We start from the raw sequence: 14,716 nt of genomic DNA, 5'->3' as shown, positions 1-14,716 counted from the left end.
GGAGGCCTTGATGAAAGGCCATAATCCGGAACAACGGTCAGACCACCCCTGGGACATTTTGGGCTCCATGCTCTAAAGGGACCTCTGACAAAGTGAGAAAGAGAGGCCCATCCAGGGCAGGGCTGTGGACAGGAAGGGCTGGAGGCCATGCCATCACTACCATCCTGTCGCTGCAGGCACCACCATCTTCACCCTACAGATGTCATGTCTCCAACACTTACTAAGTGCCGGTCGCTTGGCTTGCTAAGAAATTTACACGTGTTTTTGGAATTTAATCTTTATAGTGATCCTGAGGTAGACTTTCCTTTTAATAGATGCAGGTTTTGAGAGGTTAAGTCATTCTCCCAGGATCACCCAGCTAGTCAGCGATAGAAAACAGGTCTAGCCTCTGATCATATGACTCCACAACCTAGGCTCCTGACTGCAGCTGACTCCTTGGAAACAGCAGCCTCAAGGGGAAACAATCCCTGTCTCAAGAATAACAATGGGGGAGTTCCCTGGTGGCCTAGTTGTTAGGATTCCGGGCTTTCACCGCCATGACCCGGGTTCGATCCCGGGGAGCTGAGATCTCACAAGCCACACAGCACAGCCAAGAAAAAAAGAGAGCGAGAGAATAATGGTAACAATTAATAATAATAATAATGGCTAATACAAACTGGGTGTTACTATGGGCAGGCACCTTTTAGGTGTTGAACACCTAATAACTCATTTAATCCTCACAACAACCCTAAAGATAAAGGTTACCCCCACTTTACAGATGATGAGGCACAGAGCAATTAAATAACACGAGAAGCAGTGACGGAGTCAGGATTCAAATCCAGGCAGTCTACTTCCCGCATCTGTCCTTTCAACCATCACACCAGATTGCCTCCTACTATGTGAAGCACCTACTATGTGCTGGCTGTTGTCCACACTCACATCACTGAACCTTCATCCCCACCTAGTGAGGCAGTAATCACTAATCCACGTGCTAGGGAGATGCGGGAATCCAGAGAGGTGGAGGAATTGCCCCCAGTGCCCTAGGTGATGGGCCCTGAGATTTGGGAGGAAGTATACCCAACTCTGAAGGCCAGGACATAAGGACTCAGGTGCCACCTTTAGAAGGTAGGAGTTGTCACAAATCAAGAAAGTGGGTAAAAAATTGCTCTGTGGGGGCCCCAGAAGCCAGAACTGGGGTGAGTGGGTGGAGACTGCAGGGGTAGGAAGAGAGACTGTGGCTTTACTAAATAAAGGAGGGAGGCCTGCTCCTTCATAACCCAAGGGGATCACTTCTTGCCCTGGGGAGGGAGTCGAGACCCAAAGATTCTGTCAGCAGCTTCTCTTTTCTAAGGTCCTGGTCCTTCTCAAACACTCTCAGCCACTGTGTGTGTTCTGATTCTTTCAGGCATGAGAGCCAGGCCTCCCAGCTGGGCTGGGGTTCCTGGGGACAGCATAAAGGTCAGGCCTAGGACCCTGTTGGCCCCAGAGAGGGGGCTCTGTCCGTGAGCCTGCCTCTATCTCCAACTTACAGGAGGCTACAGAAAGCATCCCTCAAGCCCCCTCCTGCATAGTCAGCTGGCATCCCTAGGCCCAGCTGCCTGCTGTCACGGCAACAGGCTTGGCTCTAGCTTTCCAGCCAGGGGACCAGGAAGCCCAAGCACAGCCGAGGGGAGGAGCCCCCAGTGGAGGCATCACTGCCTCTAGGCTCCAAGTCCCCACTCACCGCATGCCCCCTGGCTGAGGCCACCTACCTCCCCCTTCTGGCGTTTGAAGGCTGCCCCGCCCCCCTCCCAACCCTTTTTTCCTCTGGGCCAGAAAAGACAGGTTTTTGGCTTGCTCATCTGTCTTTGACCCAGGCCCTGAAAAGAGTGCAGGATGGTGCCAGGGGGCCAGGGCTCAAGACCTGGCGTGGCCCATACCTCACTCTGTGATCTTGGGTAAACAACTGCCTCTTTCTGGGCCTCGGTCACCCATCATTAAACACAGGACACATTCGCTCCTCTCAGTTGGCAGTGGCCTAGAGTACTGTAGGGACAAGGATTCTGAGCTGAGTCAAAGGTCACTGATCACCGAAGCCTGCACTGGCCCTGGACAGAAGGTGGCTGTTTTGAGGCCATCGGTCTGTCCCCTTGCCCTAGATGACTCTGCAGGTCCCTTCTAGGGCTGACGTCCTGAAGGCAGCTGTGATCCCTCTGCTAACCTGCTGGGTGACTCCTCTTGTCCAGGCCTCAGGCTCCTCATCTCTAAAACAATACCCTGCCTTCCCCAAGATGTGCCACACACAGCAAACGAACTCACGGGTCCGAACGCACTTCCCAAAGGAGGAGGGAGCAGCGCACCTAGGGCCCTCAAGGCCCGGAGCCCCCCCGCCGCCACCTTCCACTACCAGTTCCAACCACAGCAAGCCACTCACTCCGGATCTGCTTCTTGATTTCCTTGGAGGGGTCCAGCCAGTTCTGTAGGAGAAGATAGAGTTCTTTAGAGGGAGATGGAGGAGGGGACTTGGGTAGGGCTAGGAGAGAGAAACGTCCCGAAATGGCCTGCCAACAGCCCCTTAGCTGGGAACACCCTTCCCTGGCTGAGCTGTCTGGGTCCTTTCCCCTGGGACTGGGAGGTGAGGGAATGAGGCCTGGCTTCACTCAGGGTTTGGGACCGGGGGCTCTGGGCCTGGCAGTGCTTGGAGGCAGCACGGTGAATGGGTAATGCAGCTGCAGTGGGATTGGTGAGAAGAAGGAAACTCGGGCAGGAGTTTCCCAAGGGTGGGGAAGAGGGGCTGGGGGGTGAGTGCCTCAGCTCCCACAGGAAGCCATGCCACGGCTCTCCAGATACCCATCTGGGGCTGACTTGCAGGCCCCCAAGGAAGGGGCACAGAGGAGACGGAGAACTGAGGATGGACAGGGCAGGGTGAACCCTGGAGGCGTGCAGACAGAAGGTACCTAATGAAGATCTGAGGACTGATGGAAGCCATGGGATGTGGCCAGGCCAATGGGGGCTTAAGGGAAGAGACCCCACCACCACCCAGGGCAGGCCTTCCAGTCAGCCCCGCTCCCCAGTCCAGGCACCTTCTGGCTGTCGGCATCACAGAAGGTCAGGCCAAAGTAGTCCTTCTCCAGGAGGTTGAGGTGCTCACAGACCAGGTCAAACAGCACCTGGCCCCGGCCGTGTTTCTGAAGAGAAGAGCAGAGCTGCCGTGAGGCCGGAACACACCTCAGCATGGGGCGGGGAGATGCCCCAGGCTCCACCAGGACGACCTGAAAACCTGCAAGAGGTTTCCAGCATCTGGGGAGGATCTCAGCACTCCTGCCACCCACCTGGCTCTGCTCTCCAAGTCCTAAGGAATCCTGGGGGGAAACTAATGCCTAGCCCATCGACTGCCTTCTTCCAAGCCCTCCTGGGGCCCTCCTAGAACTCAGACGTGCTTGGGGGAAAGCCAGAGTGGGGTGGGGGAGTGACTGATTTTTCCTTCCTGTACAGTGATTAGGAGAAACAGGCTAAGTTGGACCCAAGGAGCAGAAAACCAAAAGTCTGAGTTTTGAGTGTGAGAGGAAGAGACAAGCCACCTGACATGTGAGGGACATGGGCAGGGGAGGAGGGGAGGGCCTGGGACTCAGGGTCACAGCGTGACTGTCCTCCACTGGCCCCTCCCCTTACACTAAGGGAGCATCTCCTCTACCCAGGCAGCAAGTGAAGTTCCACAGGGGCTCACAGAGCCTAAATCAGCCTCAGCTGCAAGCAGCACTGTTCAAGCCACCTTCTCCCCCCAACTCCCATCAGCAAGGCGTGGTACCTCTCTGAACACCACCTGGGCCTGAGGATTCAGAAGGACAAAGCCCAGAACCTGGCTGGGTACCCCAAACCCACAGGGGTGAGGATGAGCATCGATAAAGGGATCACGGGGCAGGGGGCGCGCGAAGCAGTCACTACCCAAAGAGGCAGCGGACTCCAGGGAGCAGGTGAGGTCCCTGCAAGGTCTGGCTAGGTCACTGGGGACTGGCACCAGGCCTGAATGTGGGGAGCAGCTGGGAAACCAAGGGATTCCTGAGCCTGGAGGGGAGCTTCAGAGAGAGTGGCCTTGGCCAAACCCTTCCACTCTTCTAGGGTAACTGAAAGAGCACCTTGGGGCCACCATGGGCAGGAGGAAAGAGGGAGAAGATATCCCTTTGTTTTGCCCAGGAGTAGGCAAGATGTCCACCCTGCAACCTTTCTATGGAAGAAATAAACATTAAAAAAAAAAAAAAAACCCAACCCGGCAAAGACGACAGAGCCAGCCTCCCAGGTCTCAGAACTCGGTCCCTTAAGACCAGGGATCGGGGGAGAAAGGGAGGTGGGTCCTGTAACTCTCAGCAGTAAAGCCACCCTCTGGACTCTTCCATACACGTGGATGGGCCAGGAATGATGCCTGGACCGGGGCAGAACCTCAAAGGGGGCGAGTGAGAGCTTAGAATTCGGGTGGGAGTTCCAGCCTGTACAGGAAAGGGAGATGCTACACGTGGGACCAGGAGGGCTGATCCCAGAGAGGAGGTGTCTGCCCAGCCACCCACTGTGGGCCAGAGCCATGCCACAGGGTGTCTCCACAGCCTGGGGGGGAGGGTCCTTCCAATGGGCCACCTCCCTATGCCTGGGGGACGCCTCACCATGGAAGCCTCGAGTGACCAGTTTGTCCTGGTGCCCTGGATAGGGTACTTCACAGGGAGAAGCCTTCTCCACACCCATTATATAAATGAAAATGATTCTGGTTGAAACCTCAGCGTCTGCTGGGTGAGATGAAAGAGCCCAGGTCCTACCAGGCTATAGATCAGCCCCGAAACGGTGACTCCTTGCCGAGGTACAGCCACCCTGATTCCTGGCACCAGCCCTGTGCCTCGCCTAACACTATCTGCAATGAGAAGAGCCTTCTGCGGGCCTCAGTGCCACCATCTGTGCAAAGGAGGGCTGGCCGGGTCATCTCCCCAGGACGCGGCAGTCGGTCCAGGCCTCCTTGAAGAGTGGATGCCCTCTGGCTTGGCCCAGGCTGCATGCGCACAGAGGCCTATCCTGGCTCTGAGGACGGTCGACAAAGGACGGGGCCTGTGGTGCTCCCTACCTCCACCTCACACTCATACTCAGAGGCATCGAGCAGAGTGACTCGGCAGACGGCACTCTTGTATTTCTTGGCAATCTTCTGGGGCGACTTCTGGGCCTTGCTGGGCGTGGTCCTCTCCGACAGGCCATCGGCCTCCCCGAAGTCCTTCTCCTCCATGTCTAGGCTCTACAGGTCCAACCAAGGGAAGGGTTTAGTCAGCGGGCTAGAAACCATAGCATTGCGTCCAAATGAGATGCAATAAGGATGCAGCTGGGGCTCAGACAGACCCCAAAATGAGAGCCACTGCCCCCTAAGACCCCCCAGGTGACCACGGTCAATGGTGGGTGTGTGCAGGAAGAGAGCCAGAGCTTCTGCGTACAATGGGTGGGCTCATACGAGGGGTCCACTGCTCCCCTGCAGGCGGGAGCTGTCCTATCTGCCGAGAACAGTGCGCGAGTGATCAGGACATGGTCTCCTCCTCCTCAGTCTGTCACTGGGTCTAGCATGGGGCTGGGACTGATCTAGTGGAGGGAAGGGAGGTCAGAGCCCTGCCCACTAGTCCTAACTCTGTCACTGACACCCTCAATGACCTTGGCCAAGTCCCTGCCCTCTCTGGTCCAGCTGTGAATTCGGGGAGGTGTGAATTCAATGGCTAGATGAACCCCCAAGTCCTCTGTCTCTTTTTAGGGTGATGAATTTTGCTCTGCAGTCACCCTGGGCTTGCCCCGCTAGAATGGACAGCCTCGGGGGATAGGAAAATAAGGTTGAAAGAACACCGATTTTCAAAATCAGATCTAGATCTGACTTGCACTTCTGTCGCTTTATAGCAATGTGACTTTGGGTAACTCACTTCATCCTGCTGAGGCTCTGTTTCCCCAAGTGTAAAATGGGGAAATCAACAGTTACCTTCTTAGGTCTCAGAGAATTAATTATAGAAATGAACACTATGCCCCCTGCACAGTGCTTGGCATGTAATGGGTCAATAATACATCTCAGTTTCCCTGTTGCCTCCCTTCTGGAGGACTGGCTGGGCAGAAAGAGGGACCCCGTGCTCTCAGGCACACACCTGTTCGGCAGGCCGGGCGTCCTGATGGGGCGGATGCTTCTCATTGGAGTTGGCCTCGGGATGGCCGTGGCCTGCGGGGGTCACAGGGGTAGTAGCTGCAGCGGCTGCCTCAGGCTGCTGCGGGGCCTCCTCCTGAGCCTTCTTCACCTCAGAATCTGGGCCTGTCTCTGTTGTCATGGTGACCAGCACGCCTGCATTGGCACAAAGGAGAGAGCACATGATGGGGGAGAGGGGCAGCAGTGGTACGACAGAACGGTGCGAGGGGCACAGGAACCACACGTGGAGAGAGACAGATGGAGACAAACGGACAAAAAGCCACAGAGAGAAGGAGGAGGGAGGGAGGGAGAGACAGAGGAAGTGAGGATGGGGACAGAGTCATGTGAAGTGAGGGCTCGGTGGCAACAGCCGAGGTCACAGACCCCCACCCACCCTTGTGCCATATAGCTCCTCAGGGACTCCAAGCTCTTGGCCCAGGTCTGGAATCAGGGCCCTTCCTAAGGGCGAGGAGAGTCTCTCCAGGGGGCCCCACTCTGCCAAGAGCACCAGGGACAGTCAGTGACCACCTCCAGGCAGGCCCTTGGCCAGGCTGTCTCTCCCACTACAGCACCTGGCACACGGTAGCCCCTCAATCAATGTGGGATAAATGGAACTCAACCCAAAGAGCCCTGTGCTCCCAGCCTTTCCAGTCCTGACATCGGACAAGGCTCTCCATGCCCCAAGCCTCAATAATTCCTGCCCCCTGACTTCACAGGGATGTTGTCAGGATGTACTTAAAGGGATAACGCAGGAAGGTACTCTTAAAAAACGCATAGCCAAAAAAAAAAAAAAAAAAAAAAAAAAAAAACGCATAGCCCTGATGATGTCAAAGTCAGGCGAACTGGACTCGGGCTCCACATCCGCCACAAATGGGCAGCCGGTTGGTCTCACTAGGACTCATCCAAAAAGCGAGGGACTGAGAAATTATCTCTGCAACCGACTATTCTTATCATTTCCCCCTCAGAGCAGGAAGTGAGGAGATTTCAGAGAATCAAGGACCTGTTGCCCAGCTGCTCTTTGGAATAAGCAAATTGCAAAGAGAGAAAAGGAGCGAGAGAAAGAAAGAAAGAGAGAATGGCATGGCCCCATTTTTATATTAAAAAAAATACCAATAACCTCAACAATACATCTTTGTGTTTGTACACATGTAGTAAAAGATCTGAAAGGATAACCAAACTGTTAAGAGAGGTTAATAATTCAGAAGTAGATAGAGGAAAAAGAGAGAGGGCGGGATAAGAGAGGGAGCTTCATTTTTTACTTCATACACTTTGGAATTACTTGTGTAATTTAAAAAATACATCTATATTTTTTTAACCCATGTTGTTTGTTTGTTTGTTTTTAGGAAGGCAAAAGCACCCATTTCTGACCCCCATTGATCAAAACAAACCTCTCAAAAAAAAAAAAAATTTGGAGCTAAAACCGGGTAACAGAGAAATGAGCAGGAACCCGCACCCGTGAGTCTAAAGCCTTCCTCCGAATCCATCATACTAAATGAGAAAGATCCAGATGAGACTTGGCAGGTCCCTCCCTCACCCCACCCACCATGGCGCCTTGGATGGGCAGTTAGACAGACAGACACAGGATTCACCCTGGGCTGTGCACATGCTCCAAGCCCCAGCCCCACGTTTTCTTTTTATTCTTCAGTTTCTCCCCCTGCCTTCCAGGGGCCACCAGCCCCACCCAAAGCAAGGGGCACTGGACAGAAAGTCAGGGGCCCTGAGCACCCCACTCAGCCACCCAACATCTCCAGGGCCCTAGAGAGGTCACGAGCATCCTCAATTCCCACCTCGTGGATAATGAGTGGAACACTTTGTAAGCTGGAGCTCATAGCACAAATGAGAGGGTCTGTTGTTACAGATGCCGCCGTTAAGAAGATGAGGAGGAAGGGAAGGTCTTGGTCCACATTGCCTCAACCCCACCCAAAAATGCTTTCCACTCACGTCATTACCCCGGGCTTTAAGGGTATAATTTAAAGCCATAGTTAAATAAAGGCTCTCTGTTGCTTATATGACACTAAGTGCTGACTCTGTGCCAGAGCTCAAAGCAAGAAGAGCTGCTCAGGGGGGCTCACAGCCTCATGGTGTCAAACTGAGACATATCTGCCTGGCTCTGGCTTTCTTCTAAGCCCTCACTGGAGGATATCAGCCATAATGCTAGATAAGGCTTACAGGGAAGAGCCCTTAAAATAAATGCCTGCTTAATTTTGCTTCAAAAAAAAAAAAAACCAGAACCATAGACTAATCTGTATGTTTTGTGCTGGGAGAAGCAGAATCCACATGCCCCTCATGGGTCCAGGGAGCCCAGCGCATCTGCTCCCACCTCTGCCTCAGTCTGATTTCAGCCCATACTCTCTGAACCTTCCCTGGGCCTGCATCATCTTGGAAATAGCCAGGAGAGTAATCTTAAATAAATATCCCAGGCTTTCACCACCCAGGTCTCTAGCAGAGGCTGCTGGCACGACTGCCTGGTGCTGGGAGAACCTCAGAGGAAAGGAGCTGGAAGCCTTCTGAGATAATTAGTCTTCTCCTCTTCTTTTACAGGTGAGACACAGAGAGCAAAAGAGGCTTGAGTGGGACTTCCCTGGTGGAACAGTGGTTAAGAATCCGCCTGCCAATGCAGGGTTTGAGCCCTGGCCCAGGAAGGTCCCACATGCCGTGGAGCAACTAATCTTGTGTGCCACAACTACTGAGCCTGCGCTCTAGAGCCTGTGAGCCACAACTACTGAGCCCATGTACCGCAACTACTGAAGCCCGAGCGCCTAGAGCCCATGCTCCGCAACAAGAGAAGCCACCACAATGAGAAGCCCGTGCACCGCAACGAAGAGTAGCCCCTCTCGCTGCAACTAGAGAAAGCCCACGCACAGCAACAAAGACCCAACGCAGCCAAAAATAAATTAATTAATTAATTAAAAAAATATATATATATATATCATGGAAGGGACTTCCCTGGTGGTCCAGTGGTTAAGAATCCACCTTTCAACGAAGGGGATGTGGGTTCAATACCTGGTTGGGGAACTAAGATCCCACATGCCGCGGGGCAACTAAGCCTGCGCCCTGCAGAGCCCGCACGCCACAACTGGAGAGCCCATGTGTCCCAACTGCTGAGCCCATGAGCTCTGGAGCCCGTGCGCCACAACTAGAGAGAAGCCCACGTGCTGCAATGAAATATCCCGTGTGCTGCAGCTAAGACCCGATGCAGCCAAATAAATAAATATATATATATATTTTTTAAATCATGGAATCATGGAAAATTTTCACCAGAGTGAAAAAGCATGATACACAACAGTTTGTACAGATTGACCCTAGTTTGATTAATGCACACATATAGTGCCAGAAATTTCAGCCAAGTATATTAACTATGGTTGCTTCTAGAAGGCAGGTCTACAAATCATTTTTTTCTTCTTTCTGTTTAACTGTAGTTCTCATTTTCTTCTACTATACTTGGAGATTTCTTGAATGATTTAAAAAAACTAGAAGTTAAAAAATAAATTTTTCCAATGCACATGGCCTGGTATGACAGGATGAGAAAGGGATAAATAAAATCTGTTTAAATTCTAAAAAAAGTTATGAATTAAAAAGAAAAATCACGTTATTATTTTTTAAACCTATGATGAGATCCTTCTGTATCTCACAAATCCAGGGATAATGGCATGGTTCTCTCACTGGGGCACAGAATGCGAGCCAAGAACCTGGCCTTGGCTTCTACCACAGCCAGTCACGTGGGCACGGTGCTGCCCAGGCCCAGGTCAGCACAGACTGATGGAGCCCGCTGTGCGGTCAAGCCGGCCAGGCACCGTAGGGGACCTGGAGGGACATGTGCTGGTTCCCGTGGAGCTCATCGCAACACGGGAGGATGATACTCACCCAGGATGTGACTTAGATTTGCCAGTGTACATTTCAGCCTCTAGAAGATTCTGGGACCTGGTGATCAGGAGTATGGCCTGGAGTTCCCAAAGAAGACTTAGAGGGTAGGGGGTGCAGGGTGAGGGAGTTAGGTTTTGAAAAAAGGGAGAATCTAGACAGGAGATGGCAGGGAGGGCATTTGGGCTGAGTCACTACGCGGGCAAACGCCCAGATGTGGGAATAAGTAGGGCTGTGCGGAGGACAAGGAGGAGCCTTGACATCCTGACTCCTTGGAACAAGAAGCCTATAAAGGTGAGCTCCACCCAGCCTGGTAGGAGGGACAGGCTGGAATCAGGGAGAAGGGAAGGAGTGCGGTGGGGGGATGGGGGCTGGCAGCTTTGCAAGAGTCAGAAGTGTTACTTTGCTGGAAAGGGCAAGACTCCCATTGCTGAGCCACTGCGGGCCAGGCCCAGCACCAGGGACCCCATACACAGTCATCTCATGGACCCCTCCATGCAGGGCAGCAAGGCAGGGGGCAGACCCAGGTCAGTCAGACCTAGACACGGAGCCCGGCTCCACCACTAGCTCAGTCTGGGACCTTGGGCAAGAGACTTCACTCCTCTGAGCCTAGGTCACCTCACTTATAAAACAGAGATAGTCTTCCCTCCCTCTCAGGGGGGTGATGGAGATTCAGGAAAATAACATAAAGACGGCACCCAATAAAACAACCCTGAGAGGGTCCAGAATTACAAGCAGTAATGGGAAGCCAGAGTGGGGAGTGGTCTGCGAAGCAGGAGTTTAGAAGTGGCCACCCAGGGACTTCCTTGGTGGTCCAGTGGCAAGACTCCATGCTTCCACCACAGGGGGCACGGGTTGAATCCCTGGTCGGGGAACTCAGATCCCACATGCTGCATGGTGCAGCCAGAAAAAAAACAAAAAAAAAGAAGTGGCCACCCAGAACAGATGGATAGAGGGAGACAGAGGCCGGCAAAGCCTAACTGATGACACTAACCTATGAAAACCCAAATGCACAGGATTAGAAAAGGGAAAGGTCAGCCAGAGAGGTAAATTCTGACAGTGCCTGCGCCAGCCCTGTCTGGAAGAGAGGGGCCCAGTGAGGCCCAGCATGCTTGCCTGGCCCCCTCTGGGGCCAGCTCAGCAGGCTGTCAGCCTCTGATGCTCTTCAACATTGCAACCACTGGCTGGATCCCCGGGTTTGCCTTCCGGAGTCACTAAGCAGCCTTCAGACGCTGTGGCTTTCCGTCTCGGTGGCCTGAAGGGGGAGGGTGTCCTTGCCCAGAAGAGGCAACATCCACTTGGCTTGCAGTTGTACCTCTCATTAAAAATGAATCGACCGGTTTATACATCAAGCTGTCCCACCAGGGTTCGCATGACTCAGCATCTCTGAGCCCAGTAAATTGGATTTGTTCTTTTTCTCCATCCCCACTTCCGTCCAGGTCCAAGCCACTCTCAGCTCCTGCCTGCATGGCTGCCCTACCTCTTCCATGGCCTCCCTGTAGCCACTCGGGCCCTCTTAGGGTTTATTCTCCACAGAGCAGCCACAAGGATTTCTTCAACCCTCCATTGGATGCCCTCTTTAAAACCTCCAGGACTTCCCTGGTGGCGCAGTGGTTGAGAGTCCGCCTGCCGATGCAGGGGACACAGGTTCGTGCCCCGGTCCAGGAAGATCCCACATGCCGCAGAGCAGCTAGGCCCGTGAGCCATGGCCGCTGAGCCTGCGCGTCCGGAGCCTGTGCTCCGCAACGGGAGAGGCCACAACAGTGAGAGAACCACGTACCGCAAAAAAAAAAAAAAACCTCCAATGACCTCCCATCAAAATAAAACAGAAATTCTTTATCAAAGCTCCGAGTCCCTGCACACAGCCCCTGCTTCAGCTCCCACTACTTCCCCACCCCTATTGCCACCATCACTGTGATGACGGTGTCACACTGGCTTTCTGTCTGCACCTCAGCCACGCCAGGCTTGCCCCTGTCTTGGGGTTGCCCTTAATGGTCCCTCTGCAGGGACTGTGGACTTGTCCCCTGTCTCTTGACATCTCTCACCTTTCAGATCTCAATCTATGTGCTCCTTGACCACTCTGTCTAAAGTGGGTCCCTCCTTCTATTTTTTTTGGTTATAGCTGGTTTTTCAGTTTTGCTTTATTTTGTTTTTGCCATTTTAACCATTTTTAAGTGTAACAATTCAGGGGCATTAATTACATTCACAATGTTGTACAACAACCACTGCCACCTACTTCCAAAATTTTTCATCACCCCTCAAACAGAAACTCTGTTCCCGTGAAGCAAGCATGCCGGGTTTGGTTTTTTCATAAGTTCACAAACGGAACTTATACTGATTGACTGACTGACTTCTTTCTTTCTATTTCTCCTCTAGAATATAAACTCCACAAAGACAAAAATTTATCTATCTCAGAAATTCCCTGGCGATCCAGTGGTTAGGACTCTGCGCTTCTACTGCAGGAGGCCTGAGCTTGATCTCTGGTCAGGGAACTAAGATCTCACAAGCTGTGCCGCGTGGCCCAAAAAAAAAAAAAAAAATTTATCTGTCTCATTTACCATTTTCCCCAGGGCTTAGCGCAGTTCTTAATAAATAACAAAAATAAAGCTAACATTTATAGAGTTTGCTATTTACCAGGCACTGATCTAAGCATGTTACATCAATTAACTCATTTAATCTTCATAATAACCTATAATAGGTACTCTTAACATCTCCATTTTACAAAAGAAGAAACTAAAGCACTGAGAAGTGACGTAACTTGCCCAAGATCACGCAGCCAGTAAATAGTGTCAGAATTCAAACCCAGGGAGTCTGGAGTCAGAGGGATGGGTAGATGGATAAATGGAAAAACACATGGGTGATGGGTGGATGGGACGCCAATGAGACAAGTCTAGAGACCTGGGCTGCATTCACCTCGGGAGCCTTTCTGGCTACCAGCCAGCCAGCCTGTCCTGACAACTTATCAGATCTTACGCAGCTGACTTTTCCATCCAAACTCCTGATTATTTTCCTCCTGATTTTACTGATGAGGACACAGAGACCCAAAGAGGTCCACCGATTTGCCCAAGGTCATAAGGTGTGCCAAGTCTCTCTGGCTCCAAAGTCCATCCCACTACATGACATTTCAGCAGCCTCAGGGGGTTCGTGCTGAATAATTTCTCCCAGGGGTGAAGCTGGCTAAGGAAAAACTTCCCAAGATTGAAAGGCAAATACACTTGGAAGAGCTGAATTCAAAATCAGGACCACTGTTTCTTGTTTCAGTTCTGCCACTTCCTATCTGATGGGCCTTGGGTGAGTCACTTCCCCTTTCTGAGCATCAGTTTCCCCATTTGTCAAATAAGGACGAGAGCTCCTGTCCTCCCACTTCAGAGCAGGGCTGTGTAGAGCAAGGATGTTTCAGAGAACAAAAGGACTTTGAAACACAAAAGTTACAGTCACGCTAAAGACAAGGGAGAGTATATCACAGATGTTTACGACATGTGTACCGGAAGTGTGCCTTTGCATACATACACGTAGCAATGAAACAGCATGGGGGCACACACAGCCACGAGTGCCCATGGTCATGAACAATCACTCCCTAGCCAGGAAGGTTCTGTTCTAAAGTTGAGACACTGACGACTTCTACCCAGGTGTTTGTGGGAATGCTGAACCAGGTAGGAACTAATGGTAGGAAGGAGTGGAGAGAGAAAGAAATGGACAGGGTGTGGAAAACACCAAAACAAAGAGAATGCTAGGCAGAAAGTGAGATTCTTCTCTTCTGAATGATGTTTTCAATGATCAGAGTTACCAGGATAATCCTTCTTTCTTTGGGGGAAACCAGGGAGTACATCTTCCCCGTCCCCCTCCAACCATCTCCTGGGCTCTTGGTCCTCATCTGCACCCCTAGAACCATGCCCTGCTCAAAGAAGCGGGAGGATGAGCCCTTGGACTACCCTTTGAACTCCCTTGCCTGCTAACCTCTGATTGCCTTTGGCCAATGGGAGTCACTGGCAGGAGGTCAGAGGGTGGAAGCAGAGAGGGACAGGGGTATATCTTCCCAACTGCCCTTCCTGTGGTTCTGGCGGTGGCTGAACCCCCCCTCTGTGACAGCTCCTTGCACAGGCCCAGCCATCGCTGAATTCTGGTAACACCATTCCCTCCCTCTGTTCATTCAGGCCAAAGGGAGGTAATAGCTTCTGTCACTGTGAGTTTGCGGGTACCCCTTGTGGGTTCCCTTAACCCTGCTCGCAGCTTTATTAACTTCTCCAAGTTGAAGCATCTGAGTGGAATTCTGTTTTCCGCCAGAATCTGACTGATACACCACCTGACCCTAAATAGATATACGAATTAGAGAGGGAGGGGAGGAGCAATTGGGAAGAGGCAGTCTAGTCTAGTGGTTAAGGATAAAATAGGAGGCTGGAGACCTTGAACACTCTCTTAACTTCCCTGTGACTCAGTGTCTTCATCTGTAAAATCATGATGATAATCTCACCCACTTCACAGGTTTACTATGAAAACAGAATCGGACCATGCCCGTAAAGCACTTACATGCCAAAACCCACAGTTAGTGCTCAAGAAATATTAGAAATTCTCATCTTGAGTTCTGAGTCTAAAGGCTCAAAGGTTAACAATACCATTCCCTTAGAGCAGGAATTTTGGGGGCTTTTTAAAGGGGGTTCTCTGTGTTACACAATTTTTCTACTATGAGCATGTATTACTTAGGAGTCAGAAAAG

At 51.9% G+C, this 14,716-nt stretch overlaps 1 protein-coding gene across 30 annotated transcripts in view; it reads right to left on the bottom strand.

Annotated features, from left to right (window-relative positions):
• EPB41L1 (erythrocyte membrane protein band 4.1 like 1) overlaps positions 1–14,716 on the bottom strand; it is a 126,425-nt gene that overhangs the window by 49,082 nt on the left and 62,627 nt on the right. For all 30 annotated transcript variants that reach the window (XM_060284586.1, XM_060284595.1, XM_060284591.1 and 27 more), the window contains 4 exons: positions 6,108–6,298; positions 5,063–5,227; positions 3,042–3,146; positions 2,393–2,435 (listed from right to left, as the gene is read on the bottom strand). In XM_060284586.1, coding sequence (XP_060140569.1) covers positions 2,393–2,435; positions 3,042–3,146; positions 5,063–5,227; positions 6,108–6,284 — 490 coding nt within the window. In that variant the 5' untranslated portion in view covers positions 6,285–6,298. The remainder of the gene's footprint in view (positions 1–2,392; positions 2,436–3,041; positions 3,147–5,062; positions 5,228–6,107; positions 6,299–14,716) is intronic.

The sequence above is a fragment of the Globicephala melas genome, chromosome 15 (genome assembly GCF_963455315.2).
Source record: "Globicephala melas chromosome 15, mGloMel1.2, whole genome shotgun sequence".
In the NCBI taxonomy this organism is placed as follows: Eukaryota; Metazoa; Chordata; class Mammalia; order Artiodactyla; family Delphinidae; genus Globicephala; species Globicephala melas.
The sequence above is the reverse complement of the archived record's forward strand: the minus strand, read 5'-3'. Positions and strand labels throughout refer to the sequence as shown.